Below are 12,592 nucleotides of genomic sequence, written 5' to 3' on the forward strand. Positions count from 1 at the left end.
CTAGTCACAGGGAAAAGCACACTTTTCTTTTTCTATTATTTTCCAAGAACCCCCTGGGTGTTTACAGTAAATCTTAATGAGACTGCAACTCAGGATGCTGCACCGGGCTGTCTGCTCAGCGGCAACAGGAAGAGGCATGCCAACCAGCACAGCGGCATCCTCCGAGGCAGGGGTCTCCCTTCCAAAAGAAAGAACTTACAACCCAATGGCTGCACGTGGAATGTGCACGGGGCCAAAAGCTGACCCATCATGAACCATCTACTCACAAGAAATCCTGCCTATCCTGGAACCCATTCTTGCTAATAACGATGGTCCTAGTCAGAGCGGATGAAGGGAGGTATGTGTGAAAGTGAAGAAGTGGAAAAGTATGTGAAGAGGCGGATAAAGGGGATTTAAGTAAAGCGTGGGTAGGACATTAATGAGACAAACTTGAAGAAATAAATAACGTAACTGCAGCAGCCCCTCTGAAGACAAAGGAGTCAATTTGCCAACTTCTCTCAGGGTGAGAAAGGCCAAGAAACTTTTAGAAACAGCTGGGTTTAAAGAATCTGCATGATTACCGGGTCAAACAAGCACAGCCCCCCGACCCTGGGAGGCGCGAGCCCTCTCACGTGCGGGTCTCCCGGCGGCACGGATTACTGGAAGTACTGAAGGCGCTCTCAGCCGGAGAGCAGGGCTCTGCCCCGGCTCCTGGTTTCAGGACATAAAGCCAGCGACTGGCATTGAGGGATGTGCAGAGAGCGGCTTCGCGGAATCCACAGGGGGCAGCTGAAAACACTGAGGCTTGAAGGTTCAGAGTTTACCAAAAGCAAAGGTAATTTTAACCAGTAGCTCTGGGAAACCTGCTGATACATTAGGGGTTTGATGTGAGTGTGAAAGATTGATGATAGGGAAAAAGAAGAACAAATGCTAGCATTTTACAGAGATTAGCCCTAGCATCGCACCTTAACTGCCATAGGAACCCGACTGGCTGCCGCCGCCCGCAAGCAAAGGAGCCAGAGAAACAGGATGATGAGGAATCCACCAAACTAAACTTAAACGTGAAAAATTCAGTGTACAAAAGGGCCTCTTGTAGAAGCTGCTGGAGGTCAGGACAGAAAGTTACTGAGTTAACTGCCGCTTTCAACTCACGTGCTGGTTCTGCTTCATATTATAAACAACAAACGTCTTTATGCTGAATATGTGTGTTTCAGTACTTAAATTATGTATACCTCGCATATATATTAAAATGTAAATCTGAGTACGCTACTCACCTCATTGACCGACACGTGTCCAAGAGTCACCATGTGGGAGAGGAGAAAGTGTGCGTCCTGCACTGCGATTACTGATCAGGCATGGGGGGTCCCGCTGCCACACCCCCCGCCCCCCGAAGTGCGCCTCCATCAGGACACGGCTGGGCCCTGACTGACACCGAGCACAGGCTGGGCCCCTCCTGGCCGGGCCCATCCTGTCCCCTCTCTACCAGCAGAGCCCGCAAAGTTTAAATGCTCAGGAAAATGTGAGACACATTTAAAAGCAGTGATACGTGTTCCACATTTCAAACTTGATGAATATATAATTATTTCCTAAAAATCTTTTTTTTCTAATTCATGACATCTGTGTCTGTTATCGCTGCTGCCTCAAGGACGCTGTGACTACTTTTAACAGCTGCACCAGAAAAGGGAGAGCTGTGGAGTGACCCGATCAGACACAAAACTGATCACGCCAGTCGCTAGGCGCTGAGGAGCTCAGGACCGTGGGGCGCGTGATTCTGCTAATGTTTCAAGATTTGGGGCTGCAGGTAAAATAGGAATATATTTTACTACAGTAGATACTTCTGTCATTTTAACCTCCTGACATGAATAAAAGTGAGTAAGAAATGGGTGGTAACATTATAAAAACCAGAGAGAGGCTGATACTAGGGGAAAACTGTTAACAACTGAAAATGCTACCTGATTTTTCTTTAAAATATAAGACAGTCATTCAAATACCAAAAAAATTTCATCACATTAACAGACTCACTCTAGCTCTACGAGAAATGTTTTACACGAGATGTACTCTATTAACAACGATTGCATTCCAAAATTTATCCTGAACAAAAGGAAGACTGGTTTTTGCAAGTTCTACAATGTGTGTAAGAGAGCCAAAAAATTCTGGTAACCAGAACAACTTACATACAGACTTCTCCCTATAGTTTAGGTAAACATTTAGGACTGCAATTTCTGCAAAGACTTGAATGAGAACAAAAATAGAATCACTGAAGCATCTTTTTCTATGGTTAGATATGGCTTGCTATTTTTATTTTGTTTTGTTTCTTAAGGAAGGAAGGAAGGGCAAAAATTGGTCAAAGATCAGGAAGCCCCTTTCACATCTTACCTTCCCACCAGCTACGAGGACCATTTAACTTCTATTCCCTTTCCTCATCTGTAAGACGCGGTGGCGCGATCATTTCTAAGATCTCTCTGCTTTAAAATTTGAAAGCCCTACAGATGCCCACATGGAAAGTAAAATAGAAAAAAGTAATACAGTTCCTGTTTTAAACCTAGGACAGATGAATAAAATGTTTTAAGTCAGAGGGTACAAACAAGCAAATTTAGTTTAGCAATGTTGCTTCTTTCCCTTAGAACAAACTACAGAAAAGAAAGCTTTGAACGCTCCTTACTGAGAAAGCTGAAAGGACTTCATTTATTTTAAAACTCAGTTTGATTAAAAAAAAAAAAGAAACACACACACACAGACACACACACACACACACACACAACTTCAGGGAACAGGAATTCATTTTCATTCTTTCCTCATACTCTTAAGTCAGCCCAGAAATTATGTCGGAGACTAACGGAGAGAGGCCAAGTTTACTTAATTGAAAGGAGTGTTATCCAAGGTCGATATGGAATGGCTGAGTGGTAGATCAATATGTCTTCCATGAAAGACATTTATTAAGTACATTTTCCTTTGTTTAGGTGTAACTGCTAACATGTAAACCCCAGGAAACGTCGCCGACCCTGCTACTCTGACCCGGGCCTGGGCTCGGTGTGCTACTCGCGCCGTCCTGCTGACCCTGCGCCCGCGCTGAGCAGGCCCGTCCCGGGGCAGACCGCCAGGGTGCTGGGGGGCAGGCGTAGACAGGGTGAGCCCCGTCCCCCTGGGGCTAGTGAAACAGGCACTGTTGTGAGATAGCTCTTAGCCTCTTTGGAGAGGAGGCATAAGGAAGTCAGGAAACTTGCCAAAGATCACAAAACTAGTAAGGTGTGGACCTAGAGTTCAGAGCGGGGAGTTCTGGCCCTTGTATTTAAGGAGACATTTATTTCATTAATTGTGGCCACTGTGAAATAGGACGGGAAAAAAGAAACCTGTGTCTTTCCAAATTAAGAGGCAGAGAACTCTTCCAAAAGTCCCGATGTACAGATGAAAGGCCGGGAGTGGGGTCAGGGTCCCACGGACTACATGTAAAACTCATGCCACGCTGCAGCCACTCAGCTTTAAATACATACTTGTTGTGGTAGTCGAGAGGTTGAATGTGCAGAGTTTACAATTAGATAACAGCTTCTTCCCAGAACGATTATTTAAGTCAAGAAAGGACTGAAAGTTAAAAATAAATCAGCAAAAGCGGCCGTTAATACTGACCAGACATACGCTGCCTTCCTGGCTCCAAACCAGGCTGAGCCCTGCAGGGGCACCAGCCCGAGGAAGCCCCACAGAGAGGTGCTGGGGAAGGAGTGGGAAAACCAGTGTGTGACCGCAGGTGGCACTGGGCTCCAAACATCAGACTGTTTTAAGGCCTGGTTCAAGGACACTAATTTTCCAAGTTGCAATCCAAGGATACAGCACACTTGGAAGTGGTGTGGGGAACACGGATCGTGCCCTCGGGAAAGCCAAGTGTAAAAGCTCTGATGCTGGTCCGCACGGCGGCCGTGGGGGCGCTCCGCTGGCCGTCCCAGGAAACCCAAGGGCCACTGTCTCACCGCGAGGGAGAGAGAGGAGGCAAACAACCCTACAACGGAAACAAGAACAGCAGCACCGTTTCCCCCTAAAGGGGCTTCAGACCCTGCCCAGCACGAGGTCGGCATGAGAACGCGCCGGCCAGCTCCGTGTAATAAAACCTACTCCATCCGCCGCAGCAATGACTACACTCACACGCAAAAGGAAAGCTCCATCTCTGCTCTTCAGGGAGACATTATGAAAGCCAGTAAAATGCCACAGTCGAATGTGATTAAGCTGGTTTTCTTTTCTTTTTACTAGAGAGTGCAGTCAGACAGGAAACATTTTACTGTACATAATAAATGCAACTTTGGTGCACACAGACTTGCCTGAATAGCAGGTAACTGCCCCGAAGCACGCACAGACACCGCAGTCGTGTATCATGCGGCTGTGTTTAACGGCACTTTAATTCTTCTGATTAAGTTTTTTTAGGATTATCTTTTATCTCCTCGTACATTCCAGTCCACGAGGAGTGAGCCACACAGAAGCAGGATTAGTACTAAGGAGACACTTCCCTTGAAGATTAAACACACTTTTGCAAATAATTTCAAAAAATACAGAACTGTTAATAAACTAACAGTAATGACTGAAACCGACTTGCTTGTACTATGCTGAGTGTGGCATTTTCTCCTTTGAAAAGTATATGTGCACCACCTGTGAAGGTCCGTGACAATACTGTGACATTTTAACGTCAAAACATCTGTCTGAAAAAGAAAGTGCTCAATTTCTGTAATGTAAGTGTCCACTAAAGCCTCTGACTTTTAAACCATTTCACCTTCCCAGGCTGCAGAGAGGGAATGGCAGGCCCTCTGCCGAGTGTACCCCGGCGCGGCTGGCGGGCCTGGGCCCTCACGACCTCTGCCCCTGCTGTGTGTTATGCTGTGTTACGTCCCACGGCAAAGGGGCTTTGTGGATGGAGGGTAACAGACCTCGCAATGGGGGGTTACCTGGATTAGCAGTGAGAGATGCGGTGGCAGGAACGGGGGAGGCGCCGAGTGACAGTGCTGGCCTTGAGGACTCAGGAAGGAGGCAAAAGCCAAGCCAAGAGGGCAGCTTCTAGGAGCTGAGAAGTGCCCTCAGCCACCACAGGAAGGGAGCAGGGGCCTCAGCCTGACCACACCAAGGACCTGGATTCTGCAGCAACCTTATGTCTCCCCTTGAAGCTCCAGAAAAAGCCCAGTTCTGCAGATGACTTGATTTTAGCCTGGTGAGAGCCATGGTGGGATTGTGACCCACAGCACGACTGAAATAATAGATTCTGTTCTTCTAAGCCACCACATTTGTGGGAACTTGCTAGGGCAGCAATAGGAAACCGGTACAAATGTGCTGATGATTCACGCATCACACGGAGAGCAGAACGTGGGAGCCCACGGGCGGAGCCAGGCGCTGGGGGATGGCTCGCAGCAGGCTCCACGCTGAGAGCTCACTGGCAGTTCTGGCAAGGGATGTGGTGCACTCTTTGAGGGTTTTTTTTGTGGGGGGGGACTGGTACTTTTACCGTAAGTAGAATAAATTGGTGATGGTCTTTTGTAGTTTAAACGAGCTCTCGTTGTTCTCTGATAAGGACTCTGAACTGGGAAACTGTAACCACCTGCAAGACTCAGACACAGAACAGAACACAGTTCAGGTGCTACATGGCACTAAGCCCATCGCCGGTGCTCTACGTTTGTAAGCAGTAATTTTTACTATAAAAGTTTTAAACTGTTTACAACAAGGTCCCCATCGTGAGCACACCCAGGAGGGAGAGTGACAGACCACCGATCGAGAGGAGACCACCAGGGACCGGTGCTCTGCAGCACCTCATGAGTCTTTCTGGATTTCAAAATAATCTCTGCTCAGCTTTTCCTGACTTAGAATGACAGACATTCCCTGAGCTATATACGGCCCTCTCTTCCTTCACCACCACGAGGTCCCACAAGGTGCCATCAAGGGGCACAATTACCCTTCAGGTGCAACAGCTACAAATATGTCACAAAGATAAACAAGCAGAGAAAGAAGAACTAATGGGCACTTTCCCTTTATCGCACGGCCATGGACAAGGCTCACACTCACCCTTTCTGGTTCTCCCCTTCCTAGACCTGTGGGAGGGTTACTCTCTCCACCCCGTAAGATGGGCCTGGCCACAAGACTTGTTTTGGCCAAGAAAACGTGAAGGGAGTCATCTGTGTTACACTGGCCGGAAAGGTTTCACCAAGAGCCCGAAAGTGATTCTCCACGATCTCTCCCCCGCGGGAGCTCACAAGAATGCATGCAGACGTACAGATCGCACAGGCTGACGCTGCTGAAGTGCCAGCGACCACCTGGACGGGGGCAGCCACCCTGGACCCACGTGAGGACCACAGCTGGCTCCGGGTCAGCAGGGAGACACCGTGCGTCAGCGCTGAGCAAGGGGGTGCTGCCGCTGCCTCTTCCCGCCGCATGACCTAACCCATACTCGCTGACGTAGCTGGCTGGCTCCATTCTCGGGGGTGGGGGGAGCCTGTCTCTAAGGCCGTTCATTTAATCAGTAGGCATTGAGCATCTACGACGTGCAACACCCTCCCCTAGGCATCTGGGACACTTCGGGGAACCGAAAACATGAAGATCCCTGTCCTCACGCAGCTGACACACGGCTGAGGGAGACAGACCCAGTGCTAAGCGTAACAAGCAAGCTACATAGCACATCCAAGACAGTGAGTTGTAAGGCGAAAGATGAAGCATTAAAACTAGGACACGGATCAGGAATTCTAGGGTTGGAATCCCACGTGCCAGGCTTGCGTCTGACCAGCGGTACTGGCCAGAGAGCAAGTTAGGAGGGTGTCTGAAAACAGGGAAATCTGTCTTCAGGTAAGTGGAACGGCATGAAAGGACTGTAAACACAGACTAACATCTTCCAAACTGCAGGTTATAACCCATTAATGAGTTGTGAAATCAATTTAGTGGATTGAGAATAACATTATTTTTAGTAACGGGAAACAGGACAGAACAGGCAGTATGAGAAAGCACTGCAGCTGTAACAGGGACACCGTCACACGGGGCTTCTGCTTCGGTCTCACACGGCGACACTCCTGTGGGTCCAGTCAAGAAACCTGAGAGCCACTTATCTTGACTGTCAAAAAGCTTGATTCAAGGGAGATTCACCTTCATCATAAATTTTAAAGACATAGATATCTACATATAACACATTTTCTAATATCTGCTACATTTATAAGGTTGACAAACAATATGCAAGGGAATAGCGCAAATCACAGGGATCCGCATTATCCTACAGTCAGCCTCCCAGCCGCGCCTGCGACCAAATCAGCACAAACGCACTGAAGGAGGACCTGATTAACACAAGTGCTTGTAGAAAACAAGAGGGGAGGGACAAACACCAAGGAACCGCCTAGATCCCAGATCTCAGACAGGGATAAACTCTGTGGCTGATGAGCAACTGGGCTCAGTTCCACGCAGCACGCCCTAAAGGCCGTTTAAGAGCAGAAGAGGAAAGTCCCAGGACTGAGCAGCACCGGAGGAGAGCAGACAACGCTGGGCGTGAAGACCCCCCAGGGCGACAGAGGCTGGCTCTGCCTTCAGCGCGCAGACCCGTCGTCATGACAACCCCGCACAGCCGGCCCCAGCACCCGGAGCCAGGGTGAGCTCCTCCCACCCTGGGCGGGGCGCGCCCTCCCCCGCCCCTTCACACCTCCTGCACGAGCTCATCCCGCAGCCGCCCGCGGTACAAACTGCTGCTGGTGCCGGGAGTGTTCCCCCGTCCTTTCGCATCCTGCCAATCTTCGTTCAGACACCACCTCGTCACAGGGGCGTCGTCCACACACCCTTTCGAGCATACTTCCCGCAAGTCACCCTACTTCTGTGTTTGTTTTTCACTACCCACTCCCTCCCCGCAGACGGCGAGACCCACGAGGACGAGGCCTGTCCCACTCAGCCACACTCCTGGTCCTCGGAGCAGCACCTGCGCTACAAAGGCACTAAAACTATTGTTTTGAATGAATCAACTCAGGTATTTTAACAGAATAAATAAAATCGCACACGAACTCCCTCTCCTCTTCCCTTTTCTTTCTCTGTATCTCCCCCAACCCCCTCCACTGTCATGTAAACACAAGCAATCTAACATTTACACAGCACGCTGCAGTGTTCAGAAAGCACCTTCACAGCGTTTTATTATCCGGTTCGGGACCGGTTAGAGGTTAACGGACAACTTAGGATGGCGATTACTCACATTTCTATTTTTAGAAACGTGGAAACTGAACCTTAGAAAAGTCAGTAAATGGCTTGATCAAGGTCCTCCAGAAGAATGGGCATAAAATCCAAGCACCCCCCTTCTCTCCAGACAGTCTTCTGTCTCACGTTCCAGAAAGGAAAAGGCAAACCATGGAGGCACACAACGAGGTGGGAGTGTGTCGTCAAGGACCAGAGTGGGTCAGAGGACACTGGTGCCAAGAGGACCCTGGATGCTGAGCCAGGGCTTTGCATGACAGCCTTTAGGCAACAGGGAACCATCAAAGATTTGGAGCAAGTAATAAAATCAGATAATGCTTTTAGGAAGGAAAGTCTGCTGGGAATAAACAGAACTGATTAAAAAAGAGGATATTAGAAACCAGGGAGGGTAGTTTCCTAGTGGAAACATGAAGCAGTTATGGATTACCAAGGAGGACAGAAGAGCTGCCAGAGAGGCTGGGAGGCCAAGTGTGCGGCAGGGACGGAAGAGACACCAAAGGCCTCTGCACCGAGCTCATCCCGCAGCATCAGAAGTGAACATGGCTGGAACATCCCGCAACATCAGGTTTAGCACATGTAACTTTAACCCTGAATTCAAAGACTTACTATCATCCTGTGTTAACATACTTTTAAGTGTAACACTGGTTCTGAAAACTGATTGGAAATACAACCACCTATACAACTTTATTAGCTACAGAAAATGCGACAGAGCTGGAGATTTTATTCCATGCTGACATGTTATCATGGAATCAAATGATACGAGTAAGAGATACAAACTGAACAGACAACTGAAAAATTCAAAGACTTGCCAATCTCTTGAGGAATGTTAAATATGAAAAATTCTGGAAGCATGTGCTTCTTACTGATGATCAAGTGAATCAAAGTAAGTGGAAGTAAGTGGAAAAATCTCCGATTTTTGAACAAAAAATGTATTTTGGAATAAACAAAGTATAAATGCATAAATACAAGATATTTTAACAATCCGAGGTATTTTTGCCTTTTTGAATTAAATTCCTGAAAAAATTTCCTTTACAAAAGTAAATGAAATTTGGCTCCAGGACAGACTTCATTTAAAGTCAACTTACTCGAATTCTCCTTTATGAACTATTAGTGGCCTCACTTATTTGTAGTTTCACTAATATTTAGGGCTACACTGTGAATAATCATGCTCTATGGATTTTATCTACAGCGAAATCACAAAAACATCAACATGCAATAAAACATATGGTTTATCATATTTTCTGTGAGCAAAATAAATGTGTACAGGTGGCCACATTTTCAAGCACTTTTGGAACCAACTCTTGAAAACAATCTTTTATTTTTTTAAATTGAAGTATAGTTGATTTATATTAGTTTCAGGTGTATAGCAAAGTGATTCAATATTTGTATTGATTATATTTCATTTAATATTATTACACAATAATGGCTAACTTTCCCTGTGTTGTAGCGTATATCCTTATTGCTTAAGCCAATATTCTAAATTTGCTCTTAAAACTAAAAAATATACATCAGTAACACAAGAGAGTAACAATTCTCTAAAAGTAAAAATTAGGGTCAAGTTGTCAACAAGTGTAAGTCTATGTCAGGATTTCCATCTGTTTATTTTACACATATTCTTTGTTAGCAAAGATCTTTTCCTGATCCTTCTACATAGCATTTTTACTGGGTTCAGACAGCCTTGGTTGGCTACACTTCAGACTTTAATTCCTGATGTTCAATGTACTTTGTTTAGTGAACGTCAGTCTCAAATCATCAAAATCTTTACTTTGCAGAGAAGACAGGCACGATTAAGAGAAGTTTTCTTATGTAAGCACATTTTTCTCAAAATAATATGGAAAACAAAAACGCTTGTGAAAGAAATTATTTTCCTATTGATTCACTCATCAGAGAAACAGTCTTGCTGCCACATCCTCGCTGGCTGTACCACAGGTTTGTCTCAGGATGTCCTGCCATCACAGCATCCCCATTTACTCGTGTGTGTGTGTGTGTGTGTGTGTGTGTGTGTGTGTGTGTGTGTGTTATGTGTATATAACTACAAGACCCTCAGTGAATTGATTCAGATTAACACTGACATTATAAATTCTTAATGAATTATTAAATCTACAGCACATAATTTGGGCTACCACAGCACCTCAATCTGGGGGTGGGTATACATTTGTAAACCCCGTTGAGAACTTTCATAAGAGGCAGTGGCAGGCGAGCTGAAGAAGTCAATTTCCAAAACTGTTCAAGTCTGGGTTCCACACAATATGCTGGATCCTTAGGGTCAGGGGACCCGGTACACTCAGAGCGACAGTCTGCACAGCACCTGTGACCCACACATATGCGTGTGCAGGAGCCTGCTTCATGCAGCTGTGCCTGTGCGCACGCGTGTATGTGTAACCTAGCATTTCTAAGCAGACTCATGACAGGTGCTGTGAGGACATTCCGTTCGGGTGAGTAACAAAGTGAAACGTGTTATCTCTCCTAATGATGAATGGCACTGGCTTGGAACAGTCTACGGTTTTCCCCACAGAAACCCTCTCCTATTTGCACTGTAAGAGGTGGACCTTCCAAACATTAAAACTTTACTAAAGTGCTCTGCAAATTTATGCATTTCTTAAGGCATTTCATACCAAATTTTATCCAGAAAAAACTGTAACGCTCTGTAAGAATAAATGTAAAGTGAAAGAAGAAATAAAAACAGTATTACTTGGTTATCATTTGAAATTATATTTTCTTAAACGTACTTGACAAAATTTAAAACTCAGTGTAAAAGGTGAAGTACTATCTTTCCACCACTCCTTAACCTAGGATCCACTATTTTGTCATTCAGTAAACACTGATTTCTTGATTAGGTGCCTACTTACTGTTCTAGACATATTTAGAATTAAATGACAGGTTTAAGGCCACACAGAACCTTAGTAATAAAGCTATAAAATCTTTAAAAATATCTAGTCAATTCATTCAGATGCTTGTTCTACTATTTTGTTATTTAGTGCAACTTACTTATTCCTTATCAGGCCATTCAAATTTTTTTTTATTTTGCATTTAAAAACAATAATTTTACCCCTCAAATGAACTGTTTTCAGTTAAATTATAACACCAAAAATAGGGCACCATTAAATTAAAGCCAACTTACTTTTAGCTTAACTCTTATTTTATTTTGGCTGTTACCATTTTGTCTGTCTTATATTTACAAGGAGAAAATATGGTTTGAAGAGTTTTAAGGAAGCTCTATCACTGGCTATAAGTGATTAAATTTAAAAAATTATTTCTTCCTAGTAATTTCTGTTGTTTCTAAACTGGACAACTTTCTTTCCATTAATATAATGTTGGAACAGCTGCATTCAGTTCTGTTTTTGGCATAAAGGATGCCGGGACAGCACCAGCTCTAGAATGAATCAAGCACAAGTATCTTCTACTTTGTAATTTGGGAAAATACACTCCTCATTAGCCACCGATCACCTGCAGGTTCCTCCTCCGCAGTCACCACAGCTACGTATGTTACATTTACATTCACAAACTGCTACAGTATGTTTAAATGGTCAGTTTTAATTCAAGATACGGTTTATTCTTCATATAATCTTAATATTACTAAATGTAAAAAAGGAAAAAAAAAAGGACAGATCCATGGCAATAGCTAAAACCTCAATCTGCTCATTAGCATTTTCTCTTGCTAAGTGCCTGCCTGAGGTCAAATGAACAGAAGATCCAACTGTCAGGTGAAGGGACGCATTACACCGGATAGGTTTCAGCTCAGGACCTGATGATAACAGTTTTATTAGAATATAAGAGCAGGTATATAATTGGTACATCCCCTATATTTTTAACCACGGGGGAGGGGAGGGGGGTAGGTAACTGAATGAAATTATATTGTGTCTCTTACCTAAAGAATGTGCAGCTGTGGTTTTGGAGCTAAAAAACCGGCCAAGCCCAAGATCTCCAAGTTTGACCACCCCAGTGGCTGTAATGAACACATTAGCTGGTTTTATATCTGTGAATAAATGGGATCAGGTGAAAGATGATGTCAGTTTAGGTGAAATATTCAAGGGTTTAAAAACCACTTTTCATCACAGAATTTAAAACATATCTTAAAAATGGAAGTCAGTTTGAATTTTGAACCAATTATTTTGAGAAATTTTCATATATCCTAATACTTCTGAGTTCTCAGTCCTCTGACAGAAAACCATCCATCAATGCAGGATTTAAAATGCACCTTGCTTTCCACTTTCAAATACACTTCTGTGAAATTCAAAGTATAAAATAAATCTGTGCCTTTCTTATATCAATTTTAAATAAGCTATCTTACTAATTAGTGATTTATTGATATGTTTACATAAAATAGAAAATCTTAACTTCATTATTATTTACTTACCAAAATTATGTTATTATTTACTTAGATGACCTTAGAAATTTTAATTGCTTAAATAAATTTAAGCTGAAGTTTTTCACA

At 44.5% G+C, this 12,592-nt stretch overlaps 1 protein-coding gene across 2 annotated transcripts in view; it reads right to left on the minus strand.

The window, feature by feature from the left end:
* LOC140694438 (serine/threonine-protein kinase Nek7-like) overlaps positions 1-12,592 on the minus strand; it is a 71,525-nt gene that overhangs the window by 18,551 nt on the left and 40,382 nt on the right. For both annotated transcript variants that reach the window (XM_072957689.1, XM_072957688.1), the window contains one exon: positions 12,026-12,133. In XM_072957689.1, coding sequence (XP_072813790.1) covers positions 12,026-12,133 — 108 coding nt within the window. The remainder of the gene's footprint in view (positions 1-12,025; positions 12,134-12,592) is intronic.

This window comes from Vicugna pacos, unplaced genomic scaffold, assembly GCF_048564905.1.
Source record: "Vicugna pacos unplaced genomic scaffold, VicPac4 scaffold_21, whole genome shotgun sequence".
Lineage (NCBI taxonomy): Eukaryota > Metazoa > Chordata > Mammalia > Artiodactyla > Camelidae > Vicugna > Vicugna pacos.